The 17220-nt window shown below is 40.5% G+C and overlaps 1 protein-coding gene across 1 annotated transcript; it reads left to right on the top strand.

Annotated features, from left to right (window-relative positions):
• Window positions 1-7795: 7795 nt before the first annotated feature.
• On the top strand, window positions 7796-10365 carry LOC308406607 (uncharacterized protein; the record flags this gene model as incomplete). The annotated part of the gene is made up of 2 exons (XM_080897687.1): window positions 7796-8617; window positions 9373-10365. The coding sequence occupies 2 exons, from the start codon at window positions 7796-7798 to the stop codon at window positions 9706-9708; spliced, it is 1158 nt and encodes a 385-aa protein (XP_080753813.1). The 3' UTR covers window positions 9709-10365.
• Between the last annotated feature and the right edge of the window lie 6855 nt (window positions 10366-17220).

Here is a 17220-nt window from a genome sequence, read left to right as displayed (position 1 = left end):
GAAGAAAAGAGATTTCTCAGCCTTTCTTGTCAATAGTGCCTCCAAAGCTGTTTTAACCACCTGAATTTCATTCCTTAATTGCTCTGAAGGTGATTCATTATGTTTAGCTTGCAGTTCGTGCAATTCCAGTTCCAATTTCCGTTGTTCCATCTGATTTTTCCGCTTCAGGCCTGCTGAATATGATATAATCAGTCCACGGGTGTAAGCCTTCAGGGTGTCCCAAAGCAGGCCTGGAGAAACTTCAGGGGTTGCATTGACCTTTAAAAAATGTTCAAGCTGATCATTTAAAAATATTTTGAATTTTGGGTCGTGAATCAAAAAATTGTTAAATCTCCAGGTATGAGACCGAGGGACAGGATTTAGATCACTTAGCTGAACAAAAACCGGCGCATGATCTGATATAATAATATCACCTATTGTACATCTCAAAATGTTTCCCAGTGATCGCTTGGGGGTGAAAACGAGATCGATCCTACTACTTGTTCTATGAACACCGGAAAAAAAAGTAAATTCTTTATCGTTAGGATGAAGAGTCCGCCAGGTATCAACCAGATCAAGTTCGTTACAAGTATCTAAAAGTGCTTTGGCCCTTGTAGACATTTGAATTTGTTTAGGAGGGGATCTGTCCTTAGTTGTAGAAAAATAACAGTTAAAATCACCGGCTATCACAGAATTATCACAAACCCAATCAGAAAAGGAAGAGAAAGTATGAGCAATAAAGTCGTTAGACTGTACTGGCGGAAAGTAAATATTCAGAAATGACACCGCCTGACCACCTAGGGTGCCTTTTAAGGAAACATATCTACCAGACTTATCACAAATTGTTTGGTCAACTGTCAGCGGTAGGTGTTTATGTATTAAAACGGCTACACCGCGGCTCTTACTCGTAAAGGAGGAACTAAAAACTTGACCGACCCAATCACGTTTCAGTTTTAGATGCTCCTGAGGAGACAGGTGAGTTTCTTGCAACAAGGCAACATGTACATTCTCCCTCTTAAGAAAGCTCAATATTTTTTTCCGTTTAACAGGGTTATGTATACCTCCTACATTCCAGGAACAAACATTCAACATTGAATTATCACTTATCATACAACATTTTAAATAAGCATGGAACCACGCTCAGGTGACCAAAGCATAGCTGATATGTAGGGCTCCCAAACACTGCTCTACAACACCAGTGGCAAGTAAAATACACATAGAAAAACAAACGTCCTGCTCTGCTAACAATTAACAGAAAACTATTTATAAGAAACAGAACCGTCAAGAAACCAGTGAGTATGGAGGTCAGACAAAGGTCTTCAACGCCCAGCAGGGGGCGCAAGCAAACTTTCCAACTTGGACATAGAAAGATGCTGGACCAGAGTAGAGTCTTTTCTTAATCAGTAACGTGAAACAGTTGCCCGCCCGCAGCTAAAACAAGAATTCGGATTATAAATGGCTAAATAAAATAGTCTATGTGTATGGGGTTATTATCTCCGCACAGACCCGAAAAGAAAAAAAAGGAACCAAACAGAAAAAATAACAATAATAATAAACAGGGAAGGAAAAGAAAAAAAAAAAAAAAAAGGAGGAGGAGGAGACGAGGGATTGGCGAATGCCTCAGGTATGGGACAGGAGCACAGATCAACAGTCCACTGGAGCCACCGAGGATGAGCGCGGCCCCGCCCCTTGAGGTACGTTATCCAGGTAAGCTGAGACTGCTTCTGGAGATCTAAAAGATTTCTCCTGGCCATCGATCTTGATCCTAAGGACAGCCGGGTACATCATAGCGAAGGGGACACCCATCTCCCTAAGGCGTTGTTTGACGTGGTAGAATCCCTGGCGTTTCTTCAGAACAGCGGCGGAGAAGTCCTCGAATATCATAATAGGAATGCCATTATGAAATAAGGACTGCTTCCTCCTAGCCGCTTGCATGATCCGTGCTTTATCCTGGAAGTTGTGGAGCTTTATGATGACCGCGCGGGGCCGCTGGGCACTGGAAGGGAGGCGTGCAAGCACCCGGTGGCAGCGATCGATTTTAACAGCGCCGCCCTTGAAACTCACAGCCACCAACTCCGGTAACCACGTTTTGAAAAAAGACACAGGGTTGGTACCTTCACTGCCTTCGGGTAGCCCAATAACACGTATGTTACACCGTCGGCTCCTGTTCTCCAAGTCATCAATCTTATCCAAAGCGGCCTCCAGCCTAAGCTCCACTTCAGAAATCTTGGCGCCATATCCCGCTGTAACATCTTCCTGCGTTGATATACGTGCCTCTGCCTCCTTCATTTTAACATCCAATGCAGAGATGTTAGCTGCGCATGTTTCCAGTCTTTTCAGAACTGGATCAATCTTCTTCTCAAAGGAGGCCTCCACCGCCCTCAGCACCTCCGCCGATATCCTCTCCACCAATTTGTCGACGTCCATTCGGTCGAGAAGTGGGGGCGACTGGGCCTCCGCCATAACCGCTACAGCATGATCGCTGAGCGGAGGGTGATTTTCTCCGGATTTGCCCGGTTTCGACCCAAGGTTGAGCTTCTTCTGGGTGCTTGGCATCGTACGAAGTTTAAAAGTCGAAATAAACAGAGACTTTAACCAAACAAGACATATAAAGGCCTAAACAAATGCCAAGCTGCGGGAGCGGGCGAGAAACACAGCTACTCCGCCATTGACGTCACGTGACCCCCTATGCTCAGTTTTGAGCATCATTTCAGACAGTAACATTTTGGCAATGGTTATTACAGCAACACTTTCAATTGAAAGTTAGGGCATTGCGTTCCTAATGACTTTGCTCCCTTCGGCACCTTTCGGATCCAAAGACAAATAAAAGTTAGAAAAGAGCATTTGCTCCTCAGGTGTGCGATAACTTTGACGTGTTGTCCCTCAGCCTTATTTATATTCATTTCATTTTTATCCCCAGTGTTAATTGTGTCTGTACCCATTTTTGTACAGAATGCAAAAATGAGCAACGGATGTGAAATCCCTTTCTAAACAGGGCATTGTGAATTCCAAGCCACATGGCTGTATTGGAGATAACTGCTCTGACAGCTAGCAGTTTAGTCAGTCAATCTCCGGCCACAGAGGGTGTATTGTTGAAATATTAATTGGCTTCCTCCTTTGCCATTCCCCAGTTCCTCTGAGTTGGGAGAGCTGCCATTTTACCCAGTTCCAATCTACAACATGGCCTCTGGTCATAGAGGCCAGGGCCTCGTCGGGACACCAGCTCTAATAAGGAAATACAGTCGACTGTCTGACTGGACGACATAATTAGGACAGTTGAGAGCACTCGATGAACAAACACATTTTTTGAATTCAGCTCAAGTTTTGTGTGAGCCATATGCCTCGTGCTGTCTCCACAGTGTGAAGCTGATGTCCTAATTCTGTCCCCCACGAAAGGGGGACTAGCTACTCCTGACTCATTTGGACTATATTTTACCAACACAGCCTACAACTTCTTCTCGGTTAAAGACTGCAGAGAGCAGAATATAAAGAAGTGATTGTAGGCTGAAAAGAAATTTCTGCAAATACTAAACAGAAAGATCTCATTCTGCCATTTGGACCAAGTACAAATACAATGCAAATCTCTTCATATGTGGGGTGAGCATTGCAGATTCACACAAAAACATAAAAAAATGAAATTGACAGACCCTAAGTGGGTCAAAAGTTATCTCTTTCTTCCTCAACTAGCAAACATTTGGCTTGGTTTTTGGATTTCTTCCTTTTTTTTTTAGTTTACATGAAGCAAACTGTGCTGGGAAAAGAAAATAACAGTCTGCTGCCTGTTTGAAAATCTCCTGTTGTAGATAAAAGTGCTATACAATCCCACAGGCATTATTTGGGTGCGATAAGAAATTTATCTGGAGCTGGGTGAGACAATGCTGTGAACATCACAAGGTCACTGGCTTTCTTGAAGTAATTAGGTGCAGCTGAGCATTAGTTTCAACAGACACAGGGCAATGCCTGCGAAATGCTTTGTGACCTGGTGACAGGTTCAATCTGCAAGTGAAATCACACGAGAGAAGCAGGCCTTTAGCCGTGAGCTGTGTTTTATATTTTATTTAAGTTTGCTAAAACATGCATGGTTTTCCACACTGAGGTAAGAGACTGAAAACTGTGACCGATTGGGTGGCTGAGGCGGTAGCGGGGGAACCTACCAGTTGGCGGGTTGGTTATTTAGGGAATTTCACCCCAGACAGAGGTCTAGAGTGCTCTGGAGCAGATTATCATGGGGGACGTCTCTGTACATTGCTGCATTCATCTTTCCCTCACTCTTACTAGTTTCCCATTTCCTGCTGCCACCACCATGCTTCAAAGTAGGCATGATATTAACCAGGTGATGAGGACTGTCTAATTTCCTTCAGATTCTTCTTCTGATTCCTTCTGATTCTTGGCATTCAGGCCAAAGAGGTGCCCTTTGGCAAACTCCAGGTGGGATGTCATGTGCCTTTTAGTGAGGAGTGGCTTCTGTCTGGTCAGTCTGAGATACAGATCTGATTGCTGGAGTGAGAAGAAATGGCTCCCCTTCTGTCAAGTTCTCCTCTCTACAGACCAGAATGCTGGAGCTCTTTCACAGTGACCACCAGGTTCTTCCTGATGGTCACTCTGAAGGATGCTTTGATGGATGCTTTTCTACCTAGCCTTCCTGAAGTCTCTGAGGATTTCATGGCTTGGTTTGTAGTCTGACATGCACTGGGACCTCATATAGACATGTGCATGCCTTTCCAAATTATGTCCAATTAACTGAATTTACCACAGGTGGACTCCACTACAGTTGTAGAAACATTTGATAGATGATCAGTGGAAACAGGACCTGAGCTTAATTTTGATTGTCATGGCAAAGGCTGTGAATACCAACGTACATGTTACAGTTTAATTTTCTTCATTTGTAATACATTTTCCCACTTTGTCATTATGGCGTATTGTGCGTAGATGTTTGAGGCGAAAAATGATTTAATCCATTTTGGAATAAGGGTGAAACATGAGAAAAGGTGGAACAAGTGAAGCGTGGTGAATACTTTCCAGACGCACTGTAGAATAAAGTGCTGAAATAATGTGTGTGTGTGTGTGTGTGTGTGTGTGTGTGTGTGTGTGTGTGAGTGAGAGAGAGAGAGAATGCCATTTCATTTCCTACCTTTGTGCTCATGTTTATTGATTTCTGCTTGGGAGCTTTCATTACTAATGAGCAGTGCGTTCCTGTCCTGCCATTGTCAGATGATGCGGTAGTTGAGTTCTTATTTCTGTAAACCAGTTAACAACACTCTCACAGTTTCCTCAACTCAGCCACAGCTGTCAACAGTTTTCTGTCACCATTTCTCATGAATACCACCAGACATCTTGCAAGGTGAGAAGATGATGTCTCAAATTTTTGTTGCAACTAAAATCCTCCGATTACCAGAGTGCGAAACAACCACAAAATGCTGCACGCCGGACTTATTAGACTTGAACAAATTGTATCAGCCAGTATGTTTTAAATTATTTAAATTCATACCACTTCCCATTTTCCCATTCTTTCATACTGCATCAATAAGCCAGAGCTAAATAGCTTATAAATGAAACTGAAGTCATAAAACTGACAAAACACATCAGAAGAAATGACATTTAGCTATGGAAAAAAGGCAAAAATTAGATATTTCCAGCATTAGCAGGAATTAGAGAAACTGCAGTGAATCATCATGCAATACAGAATTATCAATTTGATACCCTCCTCACATATACGTCATCTAAAAAAAGGAAACAAATAAAACTAAAATGAGTGCGTGTAAAGGAGGTGAGGCTCTGGCACGATCTGTTATGTGAACATGTAATGTGTCAAAAAGAGGGCTCAACAGTGAGAAAATGCTTTCACTTCACTTCATGTGCGCCTTGATCGACCTGACAGGCTTAGCTGAGGAAAAAATGCCCCTGGCTTTAAGGGCACCAATAGGTTATGATGCTGGAGTTTTGTATGCACGTGTATCCAATCTAACACCCTTTTAAAAATGCAACAATGGAAAACAGGGGGAAACGAGTACTATACCCACTTACACTTGTGCCACCACACTGCAGTGGCACAAGTGTCGTCCCCAAGTGAGTCAATATAATCAATGGAGGCATCACAGCTGTGTGCGAGAGGAGCCTGCTCTTTTTAATGGCTCAGCCAATGAGCTGTGTTACAGACATGCTGGAATACAGATAAGACATGCAAAGCTGTTCATCCACCCAAAACCACTATTATGTTTCTCTTTTCCCTAAGAAAGCTGTGCTCCTCTCAGCCCCTTTCATTCTCCGCCCACATTTAGATCTTAACTGGATTTTAATATGAGTAACGCACTCTGAAACATGCATGTAGAAACTGTAGTGCCTGGCCTGCAATATACAGAGCATTAGTGGGATGTCTGTGTGTGTGAGATTGAGATATTATGGCAACAGTCCACTGCCTACAACAGAATGATGAGCAAGGCTTTCAAGGGGCATTTCACGAAGAGTGAAGCACCAGTCTCGTTAAACGGACAGAAAATTGCTGTTTTGGTCTGAAGAAGGCAATCGTCTGTGAAACGAATACTTTTATCCATATAGAAATCGTTTTGATCGGTATTAAGAGCACACTCACACGGGCGCATGACGCGTACTGTGGTATTCATTTATAGCCCCCCAGTGATTATGTAGCGTTGATTGCATGGTAGATTGCGTGGCGTGCGGGTTCTTTCTCTTCGTTTGGTTTACATAATTACATTATGTAGGACATGAGCAGCCAGAAGCGCTTTTTCTCTTTGGAACACTTCAGAGAGTGAATGGAGCCGATCTATTTCAGGAAGTGGGTTAGTGGTGAAGGGAAGAGGTTTGATTCAGAGAATAAACACATATTTTACTCATTAAGATATTTGTTATTGTAGCATGCAGCCCCTGGTGTCCCTGCGACTGTAGATGGTGAGATAAACTGTATCAGGCAAATCGCAACTTGGATAAAAAAAGTTTGGCATTGCCTAAACTCTATGTTTACTGATGTAATCTACATGCGATACACTGTAGGCTTTACGCGATTACTTAACTATACTTAAAGACCTCTAAACGAAGACGTAAAGCATTTAATATCCTACCAGAATAAATGCGAAAAATTGTTAAAAGCAAAACTACTCATGATTGAAGTTGCAAGTCATATAAATCTGAAAAGATCAGAGGGAAAATGTCTGAAATGATCCATGAAAAATTGGATTTATGAATTTTTTTTAAATTAAATACAGTTTAAAAAAAAAATCAAACATGAAGTAAAATAACTTAATTAAACAATTAAAAATGTGATCAAGTTCAAAGTACAATACATGGAAAGAAATATTTAATTCATGCAATAGCGTCTCACAGTTATATTTGTTGGGAAGGCATATGTAACACACTCAGTTCCTCAAATTAGAAACAAACTAATAATTACACTTATTGTGCACATGCTCATTAAAAAGTCTCTCAGCAGAGTTACTTCACTTCCACAGAAACTCAAGGAGCAAAAAAAATCTGAGACAAGGAAATTACGTTTTTACGGAGCCCCTCTGATGACATGGTACAAAAAATAAATAAATTGTGGCCACGAAATATCATTTCGAGGCCACGAAATAGGTATAACGTGCCCACGAAATACTTATTTGTGGCCACGAAATATCATTTCGAGGGCACGAAATAGGTATAACGTGCGCACGAAATGCTAATTTGTGGGCACGAATTGGGTATAACGTGGCAACGAATTACGCATTTGTGGCCACGAAATAGATAACGTGCGCACATCTTATTGATAGAATTCCTGGACAGCTGCGTAGAGACACAAGCATAAAAGTAGGCTAAATACACCATGGACAGAGACAGTCTGATTGAGTTTTATTTCAGGCTGGGAATGAGCTACAAATGCATTTTGAAAAGCCTGGCAATGCAAGGAACCATCATTACGGAGAGACATTTAAACCGGATATTGAGAGCCAAGTCGCTTTACAGACGTAAGTACGACCTGGACGCCGGGATAGATTTTATTGTGAACCAACTGCAAGGGCCTGGGAAGGATCACGGTTATCGGTGGATGTTTACAAAGTGCAAACAACACGGCATTGCGATCAGGAAAGAAGACGTCAGGATCCTCATCTCTTTACTGGACCCAGTAGGTTCCCAGGTTCGCCAGACCAGACGTCTCAGAAGGAGGCAATATTTTGCTCAGGGGCCTAACTTTGTGTGGCACATAGACTCTTATGACAAACTAAAGCCATATGGGATATGTATTAATGGATGCATCGACGGTTTCTCACGCAACATCATTTGGCTGCGGGCCGCACACACTAACAGTGACCCAAAGGTTATCGGAGGTTACTTTGTGGAAGCAGTGGAGAGTCGTGGGGGTTTCCCCAGGCTCGTACGAACTGACATGGGCACTGAGAACGTGTTGGTCAGAGACCTCCAGCGTTATTTACGGAGAAATGACGGGGATGATAGAGCAGGAGACAGAAGCTACGTCACAGGAGCAAGTACCGCAAACCAGAGAATTGAGAGCTGGTGGGGAGTGATGAGAAAAGAAGGAGTCGAGTCATGGATCAAGCTTCTAGGAGAACTGAAGGACGAAGGATTCTTCTTTGGGGATTTCATTGACAAAGCTCTGTCACAGTTCTGCTTCATGCCAATCATTCAGGTAAATGACCCATATTATGATAACCAGTGGTGGTAATTAATTACATTAAATTAAGCTGTTTTAGCAGTAAGGGTAACAAAATAATTGTTTACATAGTTAAAACGACGTTACCTTTACCGTACGGTAAATGCAATGTATTCCTAACGTTGTTGAAGGTCAACTGCGCTCTGTATGTGCGTAATGGAGGCTGAAGCATCAACCCAGCCAAAGTTTTTAAATCAGGGAACACTTTGCCAATTGAACTGATCAGAAGTCAGCACGACTTAAATGTTGTTTTTTTCTGATCGGAGGACATTATCCTTGTCTGCACTCATTCTGCATCAGCAGTTATGCTGCAGCTAACGATCTGTCACTGCCAGTCTGTCAAAAGCAGTCAGGCTTCACGCATCAGTAACTCTTCAGCGCTCTATCATTGGTACGTTCAGGTCTGAGATGATATTGGATCCCCTCATGGGATTGAAAAATATTGATTTTGTCACCTGTATTATGCGCATAAAGTTGAAAAGCTTTGCGCATCCGCACCAAGATTAGTATTAGTATTAGTATAAAGCCCAGATCCCACAACTCAGTGGTTTGCCTGGTGTGGTTCTTTCTTTTCTTTTTTTTGCCATCACTCCCTCTTCCTTTGGTTTTCATTAAACTGCATCCAAACATTGCTGCTTTTCAATTCATTTAAGGATGCACCACACTTATTTTCGACCATTTTAAAAATGCCTTGTATTACAGCTCTGACCTAATTCTTGTTTCTTCATCAGGAGGTATTGAATGACATCCGGAGTGTTTGGAATGCTCACCGTATAAGGCCCTCAAAGAATAACAACGTGCCCTGTGGGATACCTGATGTCATGTACATGGCCCCTCACCTTTGGGGTGCAGAAGACTGTCTCGTTCCACTGACAGAAGATTTGACCTTGTGTAAAAATAGCTGCACTTTTGTTAGTTCAGTCCCATGTGATGTGCAAGTATTTGATTTGTGCACAATAATAATGGAGGAATCAAGCTTGGAATTCCCATCTACCATGTCCCAGGCCCTTGATTTATATTTTCATCTCAGGGATACAATTCGTTCACAGTTATTTGAGGCTACTTAAATGGACACAAACATACAAATGTAGTACATTTTGTACTTCAGTACGTATTCCTACAGCTTAATGTACTTATTATTAAGTAATTATTTTTCTTCAGTGTGTAGTTATCTTGTCTTTGTATCAAAATTATCAGAAAAGACTGTATAACATAATTTTCATTTTGTCCATGTCAGTAAATTAACTCATCATGAAGTGTTGCTTGCTCTTGGTAGCTACAAAGCGTGGAGTATTAAACTAAAATATGATACAGGTTAGAAAAAAAAAATCCTTTTGGGATTGAGTTAAACTTATCACACTGTTAAAGCATCAAAAGTTGTTCATAATAGTTTTTGGTACCAAAAATGTGTTAATTTCTAACAAAAAAAGAGCACCTTGGATAACAACCACATAGACTGGCAATATATCTAATGTTGTGATCAATTAGACAAGAAGACCAAGTAGGCTAAAGTGTAGAATCATAGTTGTGTCACCAATGCTCCAAATGTTTCTTGAGCCTATAATTTTGTTATTGTGGAATAGATTAAAGCAATCCCATGTTTGATAAAGAACGGCTTTTTTTCTTAAAAATCACAGCACGTGTATGACATTATAGAATGAGTAGTTAAATAACTTTCAGCTGTGTCATTAGACATGTTCATGTTTAAAGATGTATAGAATGTAACAGAGAGGACAAAGTTTTGTACCAATGAGAATGGTTTACTGGTGTCTTTCAAAATACACCATACTCAAAAACAGGTTGTATTTTGCATATAATAACAGGATAAAATAACAGTTATTTCTAAAATGTTATACAAACCTCTTTACAATGTAACCAATCTCTGTAATTGACAACTTTTCTTCTAAACCCATTAGGAACATAAAGGTTCACATTCTTGTTTCTATTAAGATTTCTGCAAACATCTGAAATACTTTAATATAGAACATGCTTAATCAGTTGGAATATGGTATTTGTAATGGTGTTGTACTTATGTATGTATATACAGTAGAAAGCACTCAGCAATCTTCCAGTTTGTAGAACTGTTACTGTATGCTATATTGGAAATATTTGTTACTCTTCCTGTAGTAAAAAAGTATTAGAATGTTAAAATTAGTAATTTATTTTGGCACTAGCCAAAAACACAGTAACAATGTGTGCAGCAGGAACAGATGCACTTCTATGTTTAGTGTACGGATTCCTACCAGGTGAAGCACTGAAAATGTTATTTAAATATGTATATGTATTTTCAACTGGTGTTGTTTTGTGGTCTCATTCCCCAAGCAATTTGTTGCCTTATTTTGTCCCCAACACTCACTGCTGCTTCTGCAAAATCAGAGTGCTAAGTGCTGTCTACTACAGGTAACTCCACTTTAAAAAACCTGAACATTCCCTTTAGCTTACTATTTTAATTGGGGGGGAGAAACTAAGAAAGCACTTACTGACCAGATGAAAAAAAAGGCTGCACATGAAAAAGGCACAACAGGCTACACTGTTAAGAGAACTTAACCACCCAGTCTATTGAACATTCACATTCATTCCTTCATGTTACTGTTAACTACACCCGTGTTTCTATGAACTGTTAGGGTGGAAAACCTAAAACGTGTAGGGCAGAGTGCCTTGAGGACCAAGGTTGGGTAACACTGACCTACACCACATCCATCACCCACATAGAGCTTGCGAGAATGCTGTTAAATTCACTGCGAAAGTCTGGATAGCTGTGATAACCAAGGGGCAGCTTTAGTACACATCCACATGTGTGGGATTGTGGTCTGCGGAGGAAATCTGTAGTTTCTATGAACTCAATTAGTATGGCTTTATCCAACAGATTGGATCCTGTACAGAACCGCAGGAAAAGCTGAAGATAATTGAAATCAATTTCTCCAATGTACCTTTTCAGGTAACGAGAAACTGTTGACTGGGCAGCTGTCATCTCCTCTGGAAAGATTAGAAGCTCCTTCACTGTTTTTACAGTCGGTTTTTTTTCTGCTATGAAATGATGCAGTCCTTCTGGTGGGAGTAAACCAGCTACAGAACCCACAACGGGACGCCAGCACTTGATTACAAACATTGGGGCCTGAATAAGTACTTTGTGTCCTATCTGTGCCAAAACAGGGAGCAGTGTGTCCTTGGTAGGAACCTGCTTGCACTCATGTGCATCAAGTACTTCCAGCAATTCATCTGTATCCACTGAATTGAAGTCATCCAAAGCCTTCAGGAGAACAGATCGCTCTTCTTGTGAGACGTACAAAAGAAAGGAATCTTTTAAACTACTGGTTGTTGAGCCGTACAATATCTCCTCCAGAAAGGGTATTGCAAGCTTCACTGGGAAGTAACCAGCTTGCTTCCACCCTACAACAAACACTCTAGCTATAGCCTGCCATTCTTCACACTGAAAGTCATGCCGAATGAATGGGACTTTCACCTCAACTCCCAATGTGCAGCTGTCATAGAAATCCATCCAAAATTCTGTCAGGCAGTCCCGCAAAACACCACTTCCTTCCCCCTGTTCAAGCTCTCCATTTGGTAACAACATTTTGATATTGACCTCAGATGAAATAATGTTTGAGTCCTTAAAGGCACTGATCAAATCAGTAAGACAATGACCTCTTCTAACAGTTAGTATTACGGGACAAGATCGTGGTTCAGGGGGTGCTTGGTCAGGAATATTGGCCTCTCCTGTCAGCCCCGGTGAGAGAGACAATGTGTGATGAGGTGGATCAGACTCTTTTTCTGTAAACAGTGTTTCAGGGTTTAGTTCAACCACACTAATATCCACCCTGTTATCCCCACTAATAATAACAACTGCATCAGAATCTTCACTTTCACCTACATTTGGCAGACCATCCCATGGTAATGTGTCATTCAGTTCAAAATATCCACTTGTGGAAGCTCCATCATTAATTACAAAGTTTGATGGTTCTGAATTTATGTTTTCCGCCAACAGATCATCAGCGGCCTGATTAGGTTCATTGCCAGTGAGATCTACCACAGAGGGCTGGGTTATTGCATGATTGGCCTCTACGTCTTGGGGCTGCTGTTGTGTTTTCTTTCTGGTACACAGATAAAGTCGCAGAATTTTGACTTTACTTTGCTTATACAACTCATCAACTGTACTGGAAGCATCCACATGCATCTGTGAGCTCTCAATATGAGTTGAATAGTGTGAAAGACTTTTGTTTTTTTTGAGGTGCCATTGGGGAAAAACAGATTTTCAGCCATAAGTTTGATATTTGACACTGTTTCATTTTTATCTACAGATAAATGCCTTGTTCCACCACCACTTACAGACTTCACCTGTTTGAACCCACCCTTCGACTCATCAAAATCCATCCAGCCAACCTCAATTCGTCTAACTGTTCGTTTTGCATTTGTATTTTCTGCCCACTGAGACAATTTCTTTTTAGGAGGCATTCCCTCAGCTCCTGTCAGTCTTTGTCGTAGCCTTGAGAGTATAGATTCTTTCCTGGATGGTGACGTCCGTGACAGTGTTGCTTGTCTGCAGAAGGCCACAGTGGAGACTCTATCGCCAACTTTGGGGATGTACTTTGCCAGGTCACTGTCTGTCATTAAGGGAATGACAGTTTCATCAATCTGAAAAATATAAATAACAAATTAATAAAATTGTCAATATTAAAAAAACAATGAATACATACAACTGCATATTTTAGAGTTGTTTTTTGCTATCTACTTTTGATAACAGATACTTTTGGTAATGTGGTACACATTTGTCCAACATAAGATGAACAAAAATTGCTTTTAAAATTACTCTTTAAACATATCACGTCATTAATTAATGTCACTGATTAAACACAAATATGAAATTCAATAAATTCTTTTAGAATGTGCATAGTAAATTGTGGATTGCGGCTTTCCGTTCAAAAACAAACACACAGACACACACGCACGCACACAGCAAAAGCTGCAGTGGCTTACATTCTCATCTTCAAGTTTCTTGATCACATCTTCTTCAACTTTGCGCTCTGTTAAGAATTCTCGCAGCCGAGTATCCATAGCTGACCTCTAAACCACATGAAAATAAAATTAGTATTTTTACACTCAGTTATAAATTTTATGTAGCAGATTTTTACATGATAGCCTACCTATAAAATCACTTTATCTATGGCAAATCAGAATTTGATAATGATTGTTTTATTACTTAGATATTATCTATGGTAATGAGGAATGGAGCGATTGTCTACTTGGAGTTTAAGTAGTTCAGCATGAGCAATGACAACCTGCATCAATACAAAATCATTCCGATCACTGTATGCTTTATTAGTTCCCTTGGCAACGTGATAACCGCAGTGAGCTACTGTAACTGCAAGGCTTCATCCGATAATGCGTTGAAAGCTACGGCTCATTTAGCATGTATTACCTTAACAAGTGTGACTCACATGATGCTACTTTCAAAGGAGATGTTCAGCAAAAAAAAGGCAATTTTAAGATGCTTTTCATCTAAAACTGTTATTATTGTCCAGACCAGATTAGTTGCACCAGCTAGTATGGTGATGTGGCCAGGGTAAAAGAGAGACACCTTCGTGACACAGAGAACTAAGGTTTTATGTTGAACATACCTCATTTATTAGTAGCCTTCAGCCTTGCTCTACTTTGAAAGTGTGCTGCGGGGCCGCCGCACGTCCTACAGTTAAAAATGAGTTTACGGCTACATATTAGCACAACAAAACAACGTGTACTAACAACATGAGGATACAACATTTGAAACGTCAGCAGATACCATTTAGAACATAGTAACAATATAGGTCTGAATAAATAACTGCCGAATTGCGGGATAACAATATGAAATAAATATAAAATATAATACACTCACCTTAAGGACATCACCAACAGCAAGGACTCCGTACTATGGCTGACGCAGGTTCTAGTGAATGTGCCCTGGGATAATATATATATATATCATCAAGTGTTTCGTGGCCACAAATAAGTATTTCGTGGGCACGTTATACCTGTTTCGTGCCCTCGAAATAGTATTTCGTGGCCACAAATAAGTATTTCGTGGGCACGTTATACCTGTTTCGTGCCCTCGAAATAGTATTTCGTGGCCACAAATAAGTATTTCGTGGGCACGTTATACCTGTTTCGTGCCCTCGAAATAGTATTTCGTGGCCACAAATAAGTATTTCGTGGGCACGTTATACCTATTTCGTGGCCACAAATAAGTATTTCGTGGGCACGTTATACCTATTTCGTGGCCACAAATAAGTATTTCGTGGGCACGTTATACCTATTTCGTGGCCTCGAAATGATATTTCGTGGCCACAATTTATTTATTTTTTGTACCATGTCATCAGAGGGGCTCCGTACGTTTTAGACTGACAGCTAACACTTTTTTTTTAATGTCACCCTTGACCATTAGAAAATGGACACTAAATTTACATTTGTAAATACAATCAATGAATAAATACAACATTGCATCATGCATTATATCACACAAAAAGTACACAACTTCCTTCTGTTGCTCTCAAATAAACATGAATATGTTCTCTTATTTCATTGTACCCTCAAGGAATTGAAAGAACATTTGCCAAGTCTTCTTGAAAATCAGAAACAGACTTTTGCCTGTTGGCAAGTCTACAACGCCAGACATTGAAATAAATTTGAATAGGTAAATTTGAATAGGTAAAAAAATAGCACAATAAAATCTTATTTGTAATCTTTACTAGCTTAAACAAGCTATGATTAAGCTAGTAAACTTAAACTGGTGTGTTAGATGCGATATTATAGTGAGTTGAACTTAATATACTGCACCAAGGCAAGTGATTACTACTTAAAATCGAATTCAGTTATACATATATAGTTGAGCTGATTTGAAAATATAAAGCAACACAATGGTGCTGTGGTTAGCATTGTTGCCTCACAGCCCGCCACATGTTAAGAGTTTCAGTTTAAAAGTGTCTCCACAAAGCCTTACACTGGCACTAATTCTTTTCCTACAGATACTCTCTGTGTACAACACAGATTCTCATCTGAGGGATTACACTTTATTTGCAAACCTGTTAAGCCGTATGGGAATAGCTAACAGCTAACGTGCAGTTATAGTATCACAAACTGCACAAGTTGCACCGTCACAGCAGGATTTGCATGGTGATGAAGAACATGCAAAAACATGGTCCAGATACTGCTGCTAAGTCTGTTTAATACTGCTGGAGTTTCATCAAAATTTTAAAAAAAGTGTTTATCAGTGACTATTAACATTTTACATCAAAATTTTTTTTCTAGCTTTACTTCATTGTGTGAATGTGTCAGATCTAAGTGCACTTCCTGTGTTCATGTTTAAATCAGGTTTAATGTTTAAGTGTTCAGTGGTGCACTGAGCAGTAAAGTAAACATATGAACTTAAATCAGTTATGTTGTTTCATGTCAGCAGCACGTGCTGCATTTTGCATATTTCTGCATATTTTTAAATCCTTCGTAACTCTCAGTGACCTGTTCCTCTTGTATGAAGTTGGAGGCGTTTGATTAGTCTATTTTGTGCGGAAGAAGAGTTAAATGACGTGTCAAACTCCTACTTTTTATGTGTGAGTGTAAAGCCTGGAGCAGAAAACCTGGGGAAACAAAGCTATCAGTGATTATACAGGATAAGATGTACCAGCGCCTCTTCTTCTTAAGGACTCTGAGGAAGAACCACCTGTCCTCAGACATCCTGGTGAACTTGTATCGCTGCACCATCGAGAGCATCCTGACCAAGTGTATAACAGTCTGGTACGGGAACTGCTCTGCCTCGGACCGGAAGGCGTTGCAGAGGGTTGTGAAAACTGCTCAACGCATCGCCGGAGCACCACCTCCTGTCATAAAGGACATCTACAGGAAGCGGTGTCTGAAAAGGGCTGGGAAAATCATCAAAGACCCCAGTCACCCATCACATGGACTCTTCACCCTCCTGCCCCTGTGGCGCTACAGGAGCCTCCGGACTAAGACCACCAGGTACCGGAACAGCTTCTTCCCCACAGCTGTCAGACTCCTGAACTCTGCTTCCTGACATCTGACTCACATTAGACACATGGACTGGAGATACAACCACCTACACACACACACACACACAATGGACAACTGTACCCTCATACACACAATAATAACATGGACTGAACCACCACTCACAACCACCAGCACTTTATATAGCCTCTGTAGAAATTATCCAAATATCTCACTTATCTTAACTGCACTACTGTATAATTCTGTGTAAATAATCATTCTGTACAATACTATAATTTTAACTCTACAACTGTTTATAACCTGCATAGTTCACATTTCTGTATAGCTGTATATCTCATGTTTCTGTATAGTTTTTTTATTTCATATTCTTTATAGCTTTCATATTTATATCCTGTTCATAGCCGGTACATAGCTTGTATTCACTACAGCCTGTACATACTTATAGTTATAGGATATTCATAACATACTTCATACCGCGTACATTATAACATACCATAATAGACCCATTTCTGTAATATACTCACATATCTATATTATTGCTAATATATATTGTAATATATCTATATCATGGCTAAAGCACTTCTGGA

Source organism: Rhamphochromis sp. 'chilingali' (genome assembly GCF_963969265.1).
Source record: "Rhamphochromis sp. 'chilingali' genome assembly, chromosome: 12".
Classification (NCBI taxonomy): Eukaryota; Metazoa; Chordata; class Actinopteri; order Cichliformes; family Cichlidae; genus Rhamphochromis; species Rhamphochromis sp. 'chilingali'.
The sequence above is the reverse complement of the archived record's forward strand: the minus strand, read 5'-3'. Positions and strand labels throughout refer to the sequence as shown.